This window comes from Strix uralensis, chromosome 8 (genome assembly GCF_047716275.1).
Source record: "Strix uralensis isolate ZFMK-TIS-50842 chromosome 8, bStrUra1, whole genome shotgun sequence".
NCBI classification, from domain to species: domain Eukaryota; kingdom Metazoa; phylum Chordata; class Aves; order Strigiformes; family Strigidae; genus Strix; species Strix uralensis.
The window spans coordinates 6,184,332-6,201,997 of record NC_133979.1 but is presented as its reverse complement, the minus strand read 5'-3'; the positions used below and the strand labels follow the sequence as shown (position 1 = coordinate 6,201,997).

General features: G+C 59.0%; 1 protein-coding gene across 9 annotated transcripts; it reads left to right on the top strand.

Annotated features, from left to right (window-relative positions):
* The first annotated feature begins 214 nt into the window (after window positions 1–214).
* Window positions 215–17,589, top strand: ACOT11 (acyl-CoA thioesterase 11). 9 transcript variants are annotated; one of them, XM_074875971.1, is made up of 18 exons: window positions 332–444; window positions 4,867–4,942; window positions 6,434–6,632; window positions 7,539–7,608; window positions 9,614–9,664; window positions 10,898–10,958; window positions 11,205–11,306; window positions 11,772–11,912; window positions 12,191–12,345; window positions 12,704–12,823; window positions 12,921–13,065; window positions 14,004–14,059; window positions 14,187–14,253; window positions 14,322–14,405; window positions 14,517–14,650; window positions 14,999–15,130; window positions 15,207–15,333; window positions 15,437–17,589. In XM_074875971.1, the coding sequence occupies exons 1-18, from the start codon at window positions 422–424 to the stop codon at window positions 15,590–15,592; spliced, it is 1,899 nt and encodes a 632-aa protein (XP_074732072.1). In that variant the 5' UTR covers window positions 332–421; the 3' UTR covers window positions 15,593–17,589. The 9 variants fall into 9 exon arrangements, with proteins under 9 accessions (XP_074732075.1, XP_074732072.1, XP_074732073.1 ...); XM_074875967.1 differs by lacking the exon at window positions 332–444 and adding an exon at window positions 4,192–4,594; XM_074875968.1 differs by lacking the exon at window positions 332–444 and adding an exon at window positions 4,195–4,594 and having other exon boundaries at window positions 11,772–11,907; window positions 12,189–12,345.
* Window positions 17,590–17,666: the final 77 nt, after the last annotated feature.

Below are 17,666 nucleotides of genomic sequence, written 5' to 3'. Positions count from 1 at the left end.
GAGAAGAGGGGGTGATGCGTGGGGCTGGGGAGGGGACTCAGGACTCCATCTCAGGGGCTGCTCGCTGCGGAGAGGTGGAAGGAAACCGGCAGCACCCTGCTCCGCAGAGCTGCTGGCAGTGTGCCGGTGCCTCCTGCTGCGCTCCCCAGCTCTGCCCAGCACATTCTCTCTCCCAACGGAGCATCCAGAGCAAACCTCCCGAGCGCCGGCCATTTTCCAGGCAAGAGCAGATTTGCCAAGTGCTACCTTAAGAAAAGTTATGCGTGACTATATTTAAGGAAGCGGGAGGGGGTGTGTGCTGGCCTTGTCCCAGGGCCCTGCGCCAGCCCTGGCCTCGTCGCCCGCGCCCGGTGCCGGCCGCGCGTGCAGGTGTCCGGACGCTTCTCCTCCGAGCCAGCCGTCGTCTCGCCACCACCCGCAAATGCTCAGCTTCTTCTGGCTGAGGTGAGGGCCGAGGGGGGCTGGGGATGATGGGGACAAGGAGGGGGAACCCTGGGGCTGGGTGAGCAAGAGCCAGCGTCCAACGCTGTTAAGGAGACTTCCACGCCCAGCAGTGGAGCGATGGCTTGCCCTGGCTTGTGTCAGTGCTGGGCGGCTCTGCCGGGGGGGAGGATGTGGAGTGAAAGCCCCTCGTGCCCCCCCTGCTCGCTCAGATGATGCCCTCTTGCCCTTGGGGTTTGCAGCGAGCGGTGCCGCAGCTCCGTCGTGGTCAGCACCAGTGGCTCACCAAGGGGGACGTGGCACCCTCCGGCTGCAATGGGGAGAGCGGGTGGGAGTCAACAACATCAACCTTCCCCCAGGTCTTTCTGGGTGTGCCAGGAGGGATGCTGGGGGGGATTTGGCTTGAATCAGCCTGTTTTCACTTAAAAGTGGTGGCAGATATTCGGGAAGCGTGGGCACAGGATGGCTGGGAATGCTGGTGTTGTGGGGAGGGCAGAGGGATGCGCCGGGGCTGGCTGGGACAGCGTGGGTGGCCGGGCGGGGTGGGTGGCACAATGCCATGGTCATCTCCACCCTGGTGGTCTCAACTAAGGTGGTCTCGACTGTGGTGATCACCACAGTTGAGATCACCGGGGTGGAGACCACTGCACCATCATGGTGTCCACCTTGGTGGTCTCCACCCCGGTGGTCTCAACCGTGGTGGCCACCACAGTCAAGACCACCACAGCTAAGATCACCAGGGTGGAGACCACTGCACCATCATGGTCTCCACTGTGGTGGTCTCAACCGTGGTGGTCTTGACCGCGGCGATCTCCACTATGGTGGTCTCCAACTTGGTGGTCTCGACTGTGGCGGTCTTGATGCTACGGCAGCCTCCTCCCTGGGAAAGCCGTGGGTGGGAGGCCAGAGGTGCCTGGGCTGGGCGATGCAGTTGGGTGTCCTCATGATTGTGAATTTTGGCCCTGGTGGTGTTTGCAGCCGTAACGGGGTGACGCGTGCCTTTGTTCTTCCCGTGGACTGGAGGCAGCAGTGCCAGGGGACCTTTGTCCCCTGGGATGCTCCCTGGGAGGACTTTGCCTCCATGCCGGCAAACAGGCACCAGCATTCCCAGGAGCCTCCCGGGAGCTGCAGAGAGCGGCGCGACAGGGGCATGGATGGGGCTGGGGGCTGCGGGCACGGCCAGAGCTGGGGATGCTTCACCCAGTGTTGAGCCGAGCAGTGGAGAGGACATGAGGGGGCTGGAGGGGTCCCCGCTGCGCTCATCCTGAGCGAAGGTCTCCCATGGGTGCTGGATGTAAAACCATCAGCCCCGCCTGCTGCTTTTGGCCTTTGGTTTGCACTTTCCTGGCCCCACGCCTTGCTTTGCTCCATGAAACCCTAGAGAAACCATGACGTGTGGTCCCAAAAATACCACTCACAGGGTGCCCTGGTGTTTCTTCTGGGCCGGCCGCCCTCCTGGGGTCCTGCCGAGACCTGCCACAGGGAGCTGCCGCATTCCTCACCGTGCCGTGACCTGGCAATTCTGTCCCTCTCGTCCTGGTGGGGCCACCACCCTGAAGTCCCTGCAAAGGAGCCGGCACCCTGCACCCAAGCAAGTGCTGCGGGTCTCATCCTGGGGACCCCGCTCCATCCCGGCGGGCATGGGGTGATGGAGCTGAGCTGTGCTGGGCATCTCCACCACCACTCGCTGGTGGGGGTCCCGCTGGAGGGGACATCTCCCCTTGCACAAAACCTGCCTGTCCTATCCCTGGGAGCACTGGGGCTTTGCTGCTGCTGGCAGTGGGACAGAGCGGCCGGCTCTCGGGGGAAGGAGAGCCCTCACTGCCCTGTCGAGACGGCAGAATTTCCCAAAGTAGGTCAGGTTAATTTTTTAACGCGTGCAGATTTGCTTGTTACCATGGATATTGCTCAATTATACACCAATAATCCCCCATGAGAACTTCATTGTCACCGCTTTCCTCCCCCCCATCTCCCTCCTTTTTTCTTTAAATATTCCCAGGGAGTATGTGCTGGGAGGCTGGGATGGGGGTAGGAAACCAGAGCCAGGAGAGGGAAAATGAGGATTAGGCATTTGGGAGGCAGTGGTGCAGTGGTGGGAGAGCTCTGAAGGGCAGGCAGGGGTGGCTTGAGGCAAGGAGCTGCCCCACTCTGCCCAGAGCCCCCCCAGCCCAGCACCTGGGACCCCCATCCTGGCCTCACCCTTGTCCCTCCTTCCCATGCGCTGCTTGAGGGTAGCTAAACACCCCGCTTCCCGTGGGCTCAAGGATTTGGGGGAACGCCCGCTCTCCTGCGTTCCTGCCTGGAATAGTCCCGGGGGCTGCAGGACCCAAGCGGGTTTTGTGACAGAGGTTCCCCCAGGCTGGTGGTCCCCTGGTGATTTCCCAAGAGGCCAGCACCCAATTTGGCAGCAGAGACCATTCCCTGGAGCTTGTGGGTGCTTCAGTGCTGCGGGACACCCCCCTGCCAGGATGTAAGAGAACGGCGGGGTGCCGTGGCATCCCTATTCCCCAGTATTTGTGGAGCTGTTGGGGTGTCTCCCCCTCTGTGCCACCCCCCCAGTTTGCTCTGTGGGCTCCTTATGCCTTCAGCAGCGCAGGAAGCGAGCGTGGCAGGAGGCAAGAAAAATATTCTGCCGGAAGGGTTTTTTTTCTAATGCAAACTTTTTTTTTTTTTTTTTTTGTGGGGGTAGAAGTGGGTCACTCAAGGGGTGACAGAGTAAGAGCATCATCGCCTGGGTACTGCATCCTGTTGCCATGGTGACCCAAGGGCTGCATCAGTCAACAGCTTTAAAAATGTGACAGTTGAGTGAGGCTGGAGATTTTAATGAGGACAGACACTTGCTCGCTTAGTTTCAGTAACCGAATACTCTATAAATACCCACCAGCTGAATGGTTCCGGGTCTCTGGAGCACGTTTACGACACACGGCCGGGGCTCTCCCCTTCTCTGGGCAGAGTCCTGAGCTCCAGGGTGGGAGCGTGGGCTGGGGCCGGCTCAGAAATAGTTGGGGGGGATGGATGTGAGGCAGACGGCTCTCTTTATTTCTCCCCTCTTGCTAACCCAACCCAGGGGACAATGTGACATGATTGCAGAGCCAGCGGCAGGTTTCGGTTTCCGTGGTATGGCCTGAACCATGTGTCCTCCGGCATTGGCTGCTGCAGCCGTGGGGTGAGACGGGGCCACCCCGAGCCACCGCTGCTGCCTTGTGCCTTCAATAAAGCAAAACTGGGGAGCAAACCCAGCTTGCTAAACAGGAGAGTAACTCTTGCACTGGGCTCTTGCAGGGGTGGATGAGCCATAAGCAAGCTCCCAAGCCTCCATAGCAAGCCTGGAGAAGTCGCGGGGCTGGGGGAAGCAAAGCCCGGTGCTGCTGAAGCAGGGGTGGGAGGCTTTGGAAGGCTCAGTGGTGCCACTTGCATCCATTGGTGCTCTGAGCACCCTCATTTCGTACTGACCACAATGAGTGCACGCCGTGTGATGCCCCAAGGTCAGTTCCTGTGAAGGGCTGATGAGGCAAATCTGCAGCTTCCACTTTTTTGACCCTGTGCCAAAATCGGTCAGTCCCACACCTTGGGGAAGGAGCTGCCACCTCTGGCAGCCTGGCTGGACCCACGCAGGGGTGGGATTTTTGCTGAGACAGCTGAGGGCACGTCAAGGTCCTGTCCATGTTGTGTTTAAAAGCAAACTGTAAATATAAAGCGTCTTCCACTTGTTTTTGCTGCAGCTCCCATGCTGCCTTTCCTTGCAATGCCACCACTGTGTCCAGCCAGGACCCGGTCGCAGTGTGTGGCCGGGGGGCCCGCGGGCACCCAAGGGCACATGATGCCCTTGGGGGATGCCAGGGCTTCACAGGCAGAGGGGCCAGCGCAGGGCACAGCGGCATTGCCGGCAACAGGCACTTTCTATTTGCTGCCCCTGGTACCACCCGTGTGCAGCGTGAGTCCTGTCTGCTGCCAAAAATACCCTCCTGGCTGTCTTGTGACCACGGCGGTGTCATCGTGCTGGCCGGGGGAGCTTCAAGAAACAGCCCTCTGTCACATGTAGCAACATGGAAAGTATTGACACAGCGTCACCGACCGAGGGATGGGCCACAGCACCGCGCCCTGGGCTCGGTCCAGCACCCCAGGATAGCTGGGACTCTTTCCATCACAGCCGGTGAGTGCTGACCCCCGAGGAATGGCAAGGGCGAGCCCTTCTCCGTTTGGGAACCAGCAGCCCCCCCTGATAGGTGCTGGCGAGGGGCTGGTGGCATGGGGAGGGACATCAGCGTGGGGCACAGGGACAGGGTGTGACAACCCACGCCGCAGACGGCTCCGTGGCACCCACCACACACGCTGCCTTGTCCCCGCCGGGGAACAGCCACAGGCATCCTCCATCCCCAGCTCTGCCGATCCTGGTGTAACCGGAGCCACTCTTCTCCTTTCCAGGTGTCTCTTAAAAATGGTCAAGGAGAATATTGTAGTCCCTGAAGAGATCTTGAGCTTCTGTTGCAATGGCCTCCAGGTACCCCCCGTGCCGTGCAACTAACCCCAGGGCTCCCCGTCGTGCCGGCGGCTACTAACCAGGGCCACCCCATGCCGGGAGCCGCACCAACTCCCATTGCATCTGCTCCCCAGGTGTTCCCCATCAGCATCCCCGGTCTCTTGCTGGCCTGTGGGGTGCTGGCTTTTTCCTTAAAATTTAGAAACAACAAGCACCGGGAAAAGGACCGGCGGGAGCTCTGGCCAGGCTGGCTGCTCGCTCTGCAGCAGGCAGCTTTGGAGCTCTTTGCATTACTGGCTTGTACCCCAGAGCCTGCTGGCTTCCCAAAATAGCTCTGTGGTACTTGTGTAGGCACCTCGGCACGCTGGGAAACAGCCCGGGAGGTTCATAAAGGGGTTTGGAGCCCGCTGGAGGTGCTCTGGCAGCTGGGGCTGCGGACTGGGGGGGCCCCTTGCCGTAGGCTTGACTTGCCACGTTCGCCGCTGTCTCTGCTAAGCCGAGGTTTGTGCCGTTCCTGGGATGTCGTGTACCAGTAGCTATGGAAACAGAGGTTAGACCCGCTAGAGAAAAATGCTATTCTGAGAGGCGGTGAGCTCAGGGTAGTCGGGAAAGCTTCATTTTCAGCATAAACCCATCTTTAAAAGAAACCGGGCAACGCAAAGGGCAAAGAAGCTGCTGCAGTGGGGCTCTCGCAGCAAGTGCTGTAAACGGGAGCCACAGCGGGAGCAGAAAGCGGAAGGAAGGGCTATAACGAAGCCCAGACGGCTCCTCGTGTCTCCTCAATTACTCACCGGGCTAACTGAGTTCACCCCTTGTGTAACACGGCTCGCTTGACATCTAATCAGCTATTTTTCTTGCCGTCACTGTCACAATGCCAGCCGCTCTCTCCCAAGCCACCTCCCACCGGGGCGACAGGCAGGAGCAGCTCAGTGCCCAGCAAACTGCAAACCCAACGAGGAACGTATTTGACTGCGCAAACAACCCCAAGCTGAGGATGCTTCCCCCCTCCCCTGCTTGTACCAGACAGGAAAAACTGCTTTCAGTGTTTCCTTTGGCAAAGGGGATGTTGGTGGAAGGTGTGGAGCACTGCTGTGTGCCCAGCCCCGGGCACAAGCCCTGAGAGCACAAATCCACCCTTTGCCGTGGCACCCGAAAAATGAAGCTGTCGGGGGGAGCAAACTTCCTTCCCAGAGAATTGATTGACTTTGGGAGGGGCTTTTCAAGGTTTTTGGGAGGAAGCGGCTGGTTTGGGGCTTCTCCACTGCCCTGGTGGCAATAAACAGCCTGGAAACCTATAGTGATCACCCACGGAGCTCTTTTTAGAGGGATTTTTTGCCTTTTGGCTGCAGGCATCATGTCTTTGGCGACAGACTGGGTGGGTTTTGGTGGTGCCTGGGGCCGTGCAGGGCTGGGGGTCCAGCTGGCTCTGCGTGGGGAGGGGGCTGCGTGGGTCACTGTCTTTGCGGCGGATTTTCCTCCCATTTGGGTAAATGGAGCTCTTGTCCTCCGCAGGGCTCAACCTCTCTGCCGCGTGCCCAGGAGCCAGGGGAGCAGGAGGAGGCTCCAGGGGCCATGGCGAGTCCCTCGCCCACCCGCAACCCCACCGAGGTGCAGATGAGCCAGCTGGTTCTGCCCTGCCACACCAACCACCGCGGTGAGCTCAGCACCGGCCAGCTGCTCAAGTGGATCGACACGGCCGCCTGCCTCTCCGGTAAGCCATCCTCTCCCACCGGAGCCATCGTCCCGCTGGGATGGGAGAGGAAGGACCTGGCGGAGTCCCCGGCAGCCAGCTCGTCGGCAGCGTGCCCGGCGGTCCAGCGCCGTCCCTCAGAGCTGATGCCAGCTGGGGACCCGCGTCATGCCATTTTGCTGAGTAATTAGAGAGCAAACAAGAGCAGGACAAGAGGGGGAGGAGATGTGCGCTGCAGCATGCTGGCTTGCTCAGGGACAGATCAAAATCAACGCCTGCTTCTTCCCAAACGTTGCCCTTTCCCTTGCCTGGTGTGCAGGGCATGGCAAGACCGGGCTGGTGATGTCCCCAACATCCCAGCAGCAGCCGGGGAGCTCTGCCAGACAGGGCTGAGCTCCTCCACTCAGGGAGAAGCGATGGAGCTCACCAGATCAGCCACCCTACCAAGCACACTGCAGGTTGCTGAGGTTATGGCAAGAAAATGGGTGTAATTTTGCAGTTTGATGAGGTTCCCAGGGCAATTATGCAGTTTGAGGTTCCCAGAGTCCCAAGGGAAAGCCAGAAGAGCAAGACGGCTTTAAAATATTTGCTGCGTGTGGAGAGATGATATCGACTGCCTGCACATCCCCACAGCGGCTGAAAGCATCCAGGGAAGGCAAACAGCAGGACAGCATGCCTCCTAGCTACAACACACCCTCCAAACCCTTAAAACATCTTCAAACCCACACTGCTACGGGGGGAGAAACCACAAACCCCGCTCTTGTCCCCTGCAAACGTGGCAGGCGGCCATGAGCAGGGAAAGAGACACCAGCCAGGGTTTCACTGGTGTCATCAGCCCCGAGGCCGTGGGGCAGAGGAGCGCGTGTGCCCCTTGCATGCTCAGCGTGTTGCTGCAGGTTGCTGATGCAGTTTGTTTTTCCTTTCCAGCCGAGAGACATGCCGGCTGCCCGTGCGTCACGGCTTCCATGGACGATATCTATTTTGAGCATACCATTAGGTAAATACGCCGCCCTCCAGCCAGGCATGCGCGGGGGAGGCAGATGGGTTTTTTTTCCCTGTCTGCTGGGTGCAATGTGGACAGGGGGGCTGGAGCTGGGACAGGGAGCAGCGTGTTTGGGAGGGGAAGGAGATGCGGTGGCAGTGTCAGGCTCACAGGGCAGCCAGGGATTGAGGCTCCAGCTCTGCCATGGGGCAGCGGGCCAGCTGTCTGCTCTGATTTATCCGCTGACTGGTCGCCTGGGGAGCTCCTGCTGGGATGGCTTCCCGGTATTTCCCCCAATCCCAGCTCCTCCCTGGCTTTGTTCAAGAAACACTCTGACTTAGTGCTCTGGAAAACTTAAATCTTGCAAATCGTGCCTCTGTAGGAGCCGTGTGGGTGGCTGGTGTGCGGCGGAGCTCACCCACCCACCGGGTGCTGGAGGGGAGTGGGACCTCCTTGGGCATCGCTTTGTGAGATGCACGAGGCTGAGCTTTGCCTGGCCAAAATCCCCTCCCAAGCGTGTCCCGGCATCCCCCCGGGCACTGCCCCTGCAGAGGTGCCCACCCCGATGCGCACAGCCCCTGGACCACCGCGTTGCAGGGGACAACATAAGCACTCCTACCAGGTGTAGGTCTTACAAGCCCAAGGTGGTCTCCTCCCTTACCCCCCCAGCAAGCCCACCCGCCTTTACTCATGTCTCAGAGCCCCCATACCCCTCCATGCAGGGGGATGCACATCTGCTCACCCCCCGGGTACCATCTCAGGGGGCTCGGCGGGTGTTTTGGCACAGGGTTTTGGTGCACCTACAAAGGTGCCCACAGAGCCCGATGGCAGAGGTGCCAGAGTGCTGGCAGAGGGGTTTTTGGCACCCCCGTCCCCTGGGGACATGCTGGGCAAAGGCTGGCCCTGCGGAGCAAGCTGTGCAGTATAGAATCCATGCTGCCTAGCAGCCCACAGGATCACAGAATCATCTAGGTTGGAAAAGACCTTGAAGATCACCTAGTCCAACCATTAACCTAACATCGCTCATTGTGGCAGAGACCAGTGTGAGCACCCAGGGCTGGCATTGGGGTCCCAGGCTGTCGACTGATTTGTTTGGTGCCGGGAAGTCTGACTCGCTCTTGGGTGTCACCGTCCTCCCCAGGAAACGTTAAACTCCCACTTTCTTCATCTCACATCAGATGTCGCGGTGCTGGTGGGTCAGCAAACCACTGGCAGAGGCTGGGGTGCCCATCGGTGGCACCATCGGGGTCGATGCCCTGCACCCAGTGGGCTCAGCGGGTGCCATGCCTGGCACTTCACAGCTCCGGGGGACCTTTGCCCAGGAAGGTTTTCCCCGTGGGTTTCAGGAGTGGGAGGACAGACCTGATCCCCGCTCCTGAGTGTTAAATCAAGCCCTGAGAGGCATTCACCCCTCCTTGGGGGTGAGCTGGGCACTGCTCCAAGGGGTCAGGGAATTTGTGTTGCTCCTGGCTCAGATCCTGCTTGTTGTGGTCCAGCTTAATGCTCCGAGCGAGGGGCCTGGCAGGGATTTCCCACAGAGCTGTTTGAAGGCAGAGGAGCTTTGGCATCTGCTCTCCTCCTTGCCTGGCTGTTTGTGCTTTCTGCCACTCTCCCACTGCGAGGGAGAGACCCCCTTGGGCAGGGAAGGGCTGTGGGTGCTGGGGAGGACACAGAGGAGACCCCAAAACATCCCTGATGCAAAAACTCACCGACTGGGCATTGGATGCTCCCCATCCCTCAGCCCTGCCATGTGGAAGTGCAGCCTCCTGGGAGGATTTCACGTGGGTTCGTGTGGCTTTTATGGCACCGGCTTGTGCCAGTTGATAAGGAGAGAGAGGATAAAGCATTTTTGGGGCTGTAATATAGAGATCCAGGGTTGCCAGTGCCCCTGCCCAGACCCCAGCCTTTGCATGCCCCTCACTGCAAACCCAGCTGGAGCATCCGTGCTCCAGCCTTACCATGCCACTGCTTCGTTCATCTTTAACCCTCTCCCCCATTTTGCTTTTTCTTTTTGCCCCAGCCAGCCGTATATAAACCCTCCTGGGCAGCGGGACGGGAAGAGCAGTGTCTGGTATGGATGTTTGCAGCCCTAGAGCAGCCGGCCTAACGCAGCGCTGCCGTGAGTTGGGAGCATTAACCCCACTGACGCAGCACGACCTAGGAGGTGCACGGAGGCTGCTCACGTAACCCCGCTAACATTTTGGCACCCTGCGGTGGGTGTACGGTTGCCTCTGGCCCAGGGTCTGTGCTGAGGGACAGCCAGAGGCACCGTCCCAGCCTGGTGCCACCCCTGCTCCAGCCAGAGCCAACGTGCAAAGCGTGTTGAGTAGCTGAGATGATTATGATCATTTAAAGACAGAAGTCACGTGTGGGGGCAAGGGGGAAGTTGTGGTGCTGAAGCACACACTGACTCTTCTTCACTTCTGGTTTTGAGTCCGCTGTGGCGCAGACCTGTGGTGGTGGTTATAGGGTTTGTTTTTCCACTGAGTTTTCTAGCATTGGTCTCTTTTAGGGAATGAGGAATATTCCTGATTTAATTTGGTAAAGACCCTGTTTGTTGTTGGTGTTGCCAATAAGCTGCCTTTGCTCATTTGGTTGGTACCAGTCTGGACTAGGTTAGGCTGCAGAGCTGAAGCTGTTTGTGTGTTTACTCTGAAGCCTACTGAAGGCACAGAGGAGAGCTCCTGGACTCTGCAAGCAGCAGCTTGCTGCCAGCATATTTTTCATGTGAGAGATGGTGCAAAATGTCCCTGGCCAGATGCTGCCTCCTGCCATCTCCCAGTACGCCACGGCGTCTGTTGCTGGGAGGCCCTGGAGAGGAGGAGGGACCGGAGCAGTCGAGGTGCCTGCACTTCGGGGCTGCTGCTGCTGCCAGCTGAGGGCCTGTGGGGAGGCCCCATGGGTGCCCCCGTTGTGCAGGACAGCGCATGCGAGACTGGAGGAGCCGTTTGCTCTGGCAGAAGCGTGCATGTGTGCATGGCGGGGGTGCCAAGCAAACCTCAGGCACCTCTGCACCCCTCAGGTGTCCCAGCAGCTCCCCAAAACTGGGGATCCATTTGCATGCAGCTGCTTGGGGGTGACATCTCACTGCTGGGCTGGACACCCATGGGCTCCCACGGCTGGCGGTGGCTGTCCCCATGTCCTGCCAGCCATCCCAGCATGTCCCCACTGTCCCAGGCAGCCGCTACCGTAACACTGCAACAGCTCGGCGTGGAGACGCTCGGTGCCAGCGTGTGTGCTGCACAACCCTGGGCCCTCACCCCCTGATAACCCCCATGTGCTTTCTCCTCTTTCTGCTTTTCAGCGTTGGGCAAGTTGTCAACATCAAAGCCAAAGTGAACCGAGCCTTTAACTCCAGCATGGAGGTTGGTGTGGACCCTCTGGCTTCACCCCCTGCCCCTGCCCCTATCCCCCTCGCCGGGCGCCTGTTCCCACCAGCCACATGTGCCCCTTCACTGTGGCCAAACACGAAATCCCCAAATCCTCCCGCGGTTCCCAGCTTTGATCCCACATGCGGGATCCCACACGCTGGGTCTGGCTGGGGGTGCTTGATGGGATGTGGGTCCCCGGGGAGCAGAGCCGTCTCTCAGGGGTGCTGTGCCCTCTCCCAGGTGGGCATCCAGGTGAGCTACGAAGACCTGTGCAGCGGGAAGCACTGCAGCATCTGCAAGGCTTATGCCACCTTCGTGGCGCAGGGCCCCTCCGGCAGCAAGGTGAGCGGTGGCTGGTGGCTGTGGGGTCTCGGTTGGCCCCTGCACAGAGACAGCAAGGAAATGGCCTCTCTGGGGAGAGCCGGGCTGGGCTGGGCCTGGCTTTCCACCACGGCACGTGCCATTGCTACGTGGCTATCTGCACATGATTGGGTTGGTGATCCCTTACCTCGTGTGTGTGGGGTGCTGGGGCTCTCGCCCCTCTCTGAGCATAGAGGGCACCTGCCTGCTGCTGCTGTCCCCTCCTCTGTGCTGTATGACAGCTCCCAGAGGATCCCTACCCGGCTATAGGAGCCGTTTGCCCTCTGGCCTCTCTGCGAGCAGCCATAATATAACCCAGGAGGAGCATGTCTGGCTCTGACACACATACGGCGGGACGTACGGTGCTATAGGAGCACGTGCCGGTGCCCGACGGAGCCCTGCCTTCTCCCGCAGCGGGACTGCACCCTGCCTGTGTCCCCTTTGCAGGTGAAGCTTAAGCCGCTGGCCCCGCAGACGGAGGAGGAGAAGATAGAGCACAGCATCGCTGCCGAGCGCCGCCGCATGCGGCTGGTCCACAAGGACACCCTCAAGGACCTCCTCACCCGCAGCCCCCGCGAAACCGGTACCGTGTCCTACAGCCTCAAAATAGCCCTGACACCCACTGCCGACAACCTCCTTCCTTGGCGGGATGCTGGGAGGGGGGTTAAGAGTGGTTTGGGGATGCCCTGGCCACAGAGGGGGGGATCAGCCCTACCATCCTGCACCCCCAAGCCGGGAGGTGTGGGAGGGTTGATGCAGTGGGAGGGCGGCCATGGGGAGTGGAGCTGAGGGCTGGTGGGACGCCAGCAGCGGGGGTCCCACCAGACAGCCGGCATGCTGAACCCCCTCCTCCCCCCACGGCAGAGCTGGAGACGCGGGACGGCAGCGCAGCTGTGCCGGCGGAGAAGACGCGGGTGGAGAGCGTGGAGCTGGTGCTGCCCCCCCACGCCAACCATCAGGGCAACACCTTTGGCGGGCAGATCATGGCCTGGATGGAGAATGTGGCCACCATCGCAGCCAGGTGACCTGACAGGGATTTGGGGGGGGGATGACAGCGTGTCTGGAAGGGACACACAGCCAGAGCAGCGTCTGGCTGGGTCAGGCCACAGCCAGGTTATAAGGACCCTCCAAAGGGATGGTCCCCAACACACCACCCCTCCGTACAGGGAGTCCCGCGGGGACATGGTGCTGGAGGACCCCAGGGAAGGGTTCACACTCACCACAGTCTGCTTATTGTCGCTTCTCATGGCTGGTTTTGGTGGTTGAAATCCAGGGGTGACATTTGTTGGGGCCTCCTCAGCTCTGGCTGTGTTGGGAGGGTGTGTGGGGCTGCTGGGGCATGGGGCCATGGCCGGGGAGGTAACACCTGCCCCCCGCAGCCGGCTGTGCCATGCCCACCCCACGCTGCGGGCCATCGAGATGTTCCACTTTCGGGGACCATCGCAAGTCGGGGACCGCCTGGTGCTCAAAGCCATCGTCAACAATGCCTTCAAAAACAGGTGGGTGCTGGTGACGGGGGGTCCCCATCCCACTCTCATCCCACCCTCCCGGCAGCTCTCCGCACCCTCACCAACCTTTTTCTCCGCCCCCCCGCAGCATGGAGGTGGGGGTCTGCGCCGAGGCATACGGCCAGGAGATGTCCGTCAGCCGAAGGCACATCAACAGCGCCTTCATGACCTTCGTGGTGCTGGACCAGGAGGGCCAGCCCCGCAACCTGCCGATGCTGGCACCCGAGCCGGGGGTAAGGATGGGCAGGGCTGGCTTCTCCCCACCGCGGTGGCATGAGACCCTCAGGAATCCCGCTTAGCCCCGAAAGGCTCTCAGATTCGTGGCAAAATAAATGCAGTTTTATGATGATGGAAATGGAATTGCTTGCTAGCAAGTGAATTAAATTGATTGCTCAGTATAACTAATAATAAAATAAACCACTTGCCCGTGCAGAGATGGAGACGTATTAGCCATGCAAGGCTTAACAGAATATTGCCTGCAAGTTTGAGCTCATCTTTTCTATAATTTAGGGGAAAGAATGCAAACTCCTTAGGTTGTTTTTACCTTTCAAAGCACCCTGATCCATAATTTGCTTGGATCCAAATATTTAAGAAAATCTGCCACACGAGCACAGCAGCAAAGCAAACACCCGTTCGTCTTGGGGTACATCGTAGCGTGAGCGAGCGACAGCATTGCCTTCCCCTTGGCTGATCCATTCCTGACTACCTGATTTTTTTGATACCTTAAAACTAGGACTCTTCTCCCACCCTGCAGGAGAGCATCTCATGGCTGGAGTCAGGCTCCCTGAAACCGCTTCTCTGCCTGCTTTAAAGCACTGCGCTATTGCTTTCTTTGAAATAAGTTGCTTTTTTTGGGTTTTTATTTCCCAGGAGCGGACATTTGCATGTGCTAGGGGATGCAATTTGTGTTTCAGTGGCTGTTTGCAGCTCTGCAGCCGCAGTGAGGGTTTTTTCCTAATGTGCCAGTGCCCGTTGCTTGATCACAGCGCGTGGCAGCGATGCTGAAATAGTTCATGGTTAATCACTAACCACCACTGCCAGCCAGGGCAGCAGCCGGTGAGCGCAGGGGCTTTTCACTGCTGAACATTTTGCTTGCTCCCAAAAAGATATCTGTTTGGGTTTCTATTCCCTCCTTTTCCTATTAACTTAATGTGCTTTTCCTGTTTACCAGGATGGAGAGAGGAGGTACAGAGAAGCTAGCGCTAGGAAAAAAATTCGGCTGGACCGGTGAGCAGAAAAAACAAGTGGGATGTGGGGATGGAGGAGGGAGGAGAAGGGGGCTTGGCACTGCGGTACAGGGGCAGTCTGTGAGTGGTTTGTGTCCCCCCATAAGGAAATTGTTCCTTCCCTGCAGAAAATACGTTGTCTCCTGCAAACAGACCGAGGTGCCGCTCTCCGTGCCCTGGGACCAAAGCAACAAGGTAAGGTGCTGCCCCACGGGGAGCCTCCTGCCCCCCTTCCTGCCCCTAACGTGCTGCCCTTGCCCCAGGTTTATCTGAGCTACAACAATGTCTCTGCGCTGAAAACGCTCATAGCCAAAGCGAACTGGGCCCTCGCCAGAGAAAAGGAAAAGGTACTAAACCCTGCCCTGGCTCCCTGAGCTGCTTCTCGTCCCCAAAGCATGGGCAACCTGGGGGCTCAGCGGTGGTGAGTGTGTCCCAGCCTGCACCCTGTGCTCCCCAAGGTGCGGATGTACACGCTGGAGGAGGACAAGTTCCTCTCCTTCCGCATCGAGATGTCGGTGCGCATCGCTGCCAGCCGAGCCTTCTCCCTGCTCTCTGACCTGCGGCGCCGGCACGAGTGGGACAGGCACTACGCGTGAGTGCTGCGGCGCTTTCCGGGGGCACCCGGCCCTTTCCAAAACCCACATCCTTCAATGTAAGGCTCCTTGCTTTGGGCTTTTCTTGGGAGCAAGTGTTTCACCTTGGAGCCATGATTGCTCCTAGAGACCTTTCATCACGCATCCCTGTCCCCAGGGGTGCTGGCTCTGTCTGTGCTGATGGCTGCACTTTGCTGCAGAAAACATCCATTTTGGGTCCCTCAAAATACTTTGGGTACAGCGGCGGGCTGCAAATGCTCCCCCCACCCCAGCATGGTCCCTTGCCCATCTGCCCTGTGGCCAGTCTCTGTCTCTCCTGGTACGACCGGTCCCCTCTCGCCTCGCAGGAGCGCGGAGCTCGTCCAGCAAGTAGATGACGACGATATGATCTACCACGTGGTGAGCCAGACACTCAGCCACGAGAACAAGCCGCAGGACTTTGTCATCCTGGCGTCGCGACGAAAACCGTGCAGCAAGGGGTAACCCACCCCGTCCCCGACCCCCTGCTCCCTGCCGGCCGGGCTGTGCCGGCTGACCGGGCTCTATCCTCCCCAGGGACCCCTACGTGGTGGCCTTTCGGTCGGTGACGCTGCCCACCCACCCTGCCAGCACCGGCTTCACGAGGGGGGAAACGCTCTGCTCCGGTTTCTGCATTTGGCCAGAGTCGGAGGAGACGAGCAAGGTGGGATGCTGCGGCTGTGCTGTGGGGCCGCGCCGCCCTCACCCCATCGGAGAGGCTCCCCCATCCCCACGTGCCTCTACTAACCATCTCCTGTGCCTCGCAGGTGGCTTACTACAACCAGGCTACGCCGGGGTACCTCAACTACGTCACCACCAACGTGGCGGGACTGTCCTCCAACTTCTGTGCCACCTTCGAAGCCTGCGAGAAGTTCCTGCTGAAGAACAAGGAGGACCTGATCGTGCGGCTGCAGGACCTCTAGAGCTGCGGCACCCCTGCGGACAGACGGACAGACAGATGAGGGGGCACCTTGGTGGTGGTGGAAGGGGACATGGGGTGGTGGCACCCAGACCCTGCCTCCCTGGAGGGCTTTGGCCCGAGCGAGGTCCCAAGGGCTGGGGTGGAGGGGCATCCCTGTACTGCCTCACCCCCTGCACTGATGTGTCATGTCTTTTCTTCTTCCTTTTATTTAGAAATTTTATAAGCTGATGTACAGGACTTGGTTTTCTAGTTCACTTAACGCTACTTGAATCTTTATATGATCCAAAGTCTTCCTAACACAGGTTTTTTTTTTCTTTTTTTTACTATTTCTTTATGGGGGAAACTGGTTCCCTTTGAGGCAGCAAAGGGAGAGAGGGGTCAGTGATGTGGGGAGGGTTCCGTATCCCTCACTGGTGCAGGGGTGGCCGGTGGAGCATCCCACTACCCCCGCAGCTGCCTGGTGCTGCTCCTCTTCCCGGGCAGGGCTGGCAAACAGCCCCTGCTCCCACCGGGCTGAAATCCTACCCCGTGGGGCTGTGGAAGGAGTGGCAATAAAAGCGCATTAAAAGGAAAAATAGGTGCTCCGGGGGTTCACTGTGCAGCTGCCTGGCTGGTGAGCATGGAGTGGGGGTCCTACACCCACAGCACACCCCAGGGAGGTGCCATTTCTCTGGACGAGGAGGGGGGACGGGGCTGCTCAGGGTCACTTGTCCCAAGGGCTCAGGCGGACGCCGGGGTCCTCTGAGGCAGGACTGTGCGCTGCAGGAAGCGGGGTGTCAGCCAATGCTCCATGCAAGTGGCTTTTGGGGACTGCCCGGAGGCATTGCCACCACGGCAGGGGCAGCACGGGCTGGTGCAGACCCGGGGGTGCACCAACACCTTGAGATGTAAACCCCAAACTGCCGCAGGAGCACTGAAAAAGCAAAAAAAAACCAAAAAAAGACAAAGCCAAACCTCGTTTTCCTAAGTCTAAGCAAGGCTGCTGAGGACATGGGGAGTAGGTGCAGGCAGATGCTGAAACCTAAAGCCTCAAAGGCTTTGAAACCCATCCCTAATTGACCTGAGCGAGCTGCTTTGATGGCAGCACGGAGCTGTTTCACAGATGTCCGCAGCGGCGGAGGATGGGGTTAGGACCACTGCAAAGACCTTGCTGCCAAACTGCTTCTCCCTGAGATGTTCTGGGAAAGCCACCGAAATGCCGCACCGGTGAACCGTGGCAGTGCTGCTCATCACTCACACCCCAGGGGACGTCTGCCCTCAGCCACAGGCCAGCTGAGAGCCACCTCCAGGGCTTTCCTGGGTTACAAGCACCAGAGGTTTTCTGATGGCACTGAGGTTTCTGAAAGGCTTCCTGCCTGCTGGGAAGGCAACAAGCCCCGGGAGCCCTTGGGCAGGCAGCAGGTTTAATGTGCCTTTGCTAGCAGAGCCCCTGAGCACTTAACCCCAAGCAAGGGTTATTGCAGAGCTTAACCAAGAGCTGGTGATGCCATGCTCAGGGTAAAATGAGGCCCTGGGGTACCAGAAATGAGCACAGGGTCTTTTCCAGGCACCTCAGGGTGTCTCCTCCTGCTTTGTAACACCCAGTCCCTAGAAAGGTGCTTTGCCACCCAAATTCCCCACCTGGTTTATAAAGAGGAGCCGCCTCTCCCATGGGTGCTGGCCAGTGGCTCCCACCCCTGGAGCTGGCTGTGGCCATAAGCTCCTAATCTCTGCCCTATCTCCGATCATAAACATCTCTGTGCAAGGCCTGGCATGGCGCTGCCCCAACCTCCCCTTGCTCCACCATCACTACAAGATAAAGCTGTCTCAAGCTGAACATGGTACAAAACATTCAATTTTTATAGAGCCTTCTTATCTCCTGAAACTCGGAGCAATCCTCCCTTTTTATCACCGGGATGCGAGCAATCCTTTCTACTTATCGTTAGAAATTGCTGCTGCTTGATTAAGTGCAGGGAATGATGTATTTGCCTGAACATTAAACTTTAACTGACCTCCCCATCTCTTTAAGTATTGCGATTTTTCCCGCTGTGAGGCCACGGTCAGCCCCTTGCCCTGGCCTGGCTGGGTCCCCAGGG

What these genes read in the sequence shown, in the direction of transcription:
- ACOT11 (XM_074875967.1), top strand. Translation starts at nt 4,488, where the DNA reads ATGGAAAGTATTGACACAGCGTCACCGACCGAGGGATGGGCCACAGCA. An exon ending in GAGTGGGACAGGCACTACGC is followed by an intron (nt 14,651 to 14,998) that starts GTGAGTGCTGCG and finishes CTCGCCTCGCAG; the next exon opens with GAGCGCGGAGCTCGTCCAGC. An exon ending in CGAAAACCGTGCAGCAAGGG is followed by an intron (nt 15,131 to 15,206) that starts GTAACCCACCCC and finishes TATCCTCCCCAG; the next exon opens with GGACCCCTACGTGGTGGCCT.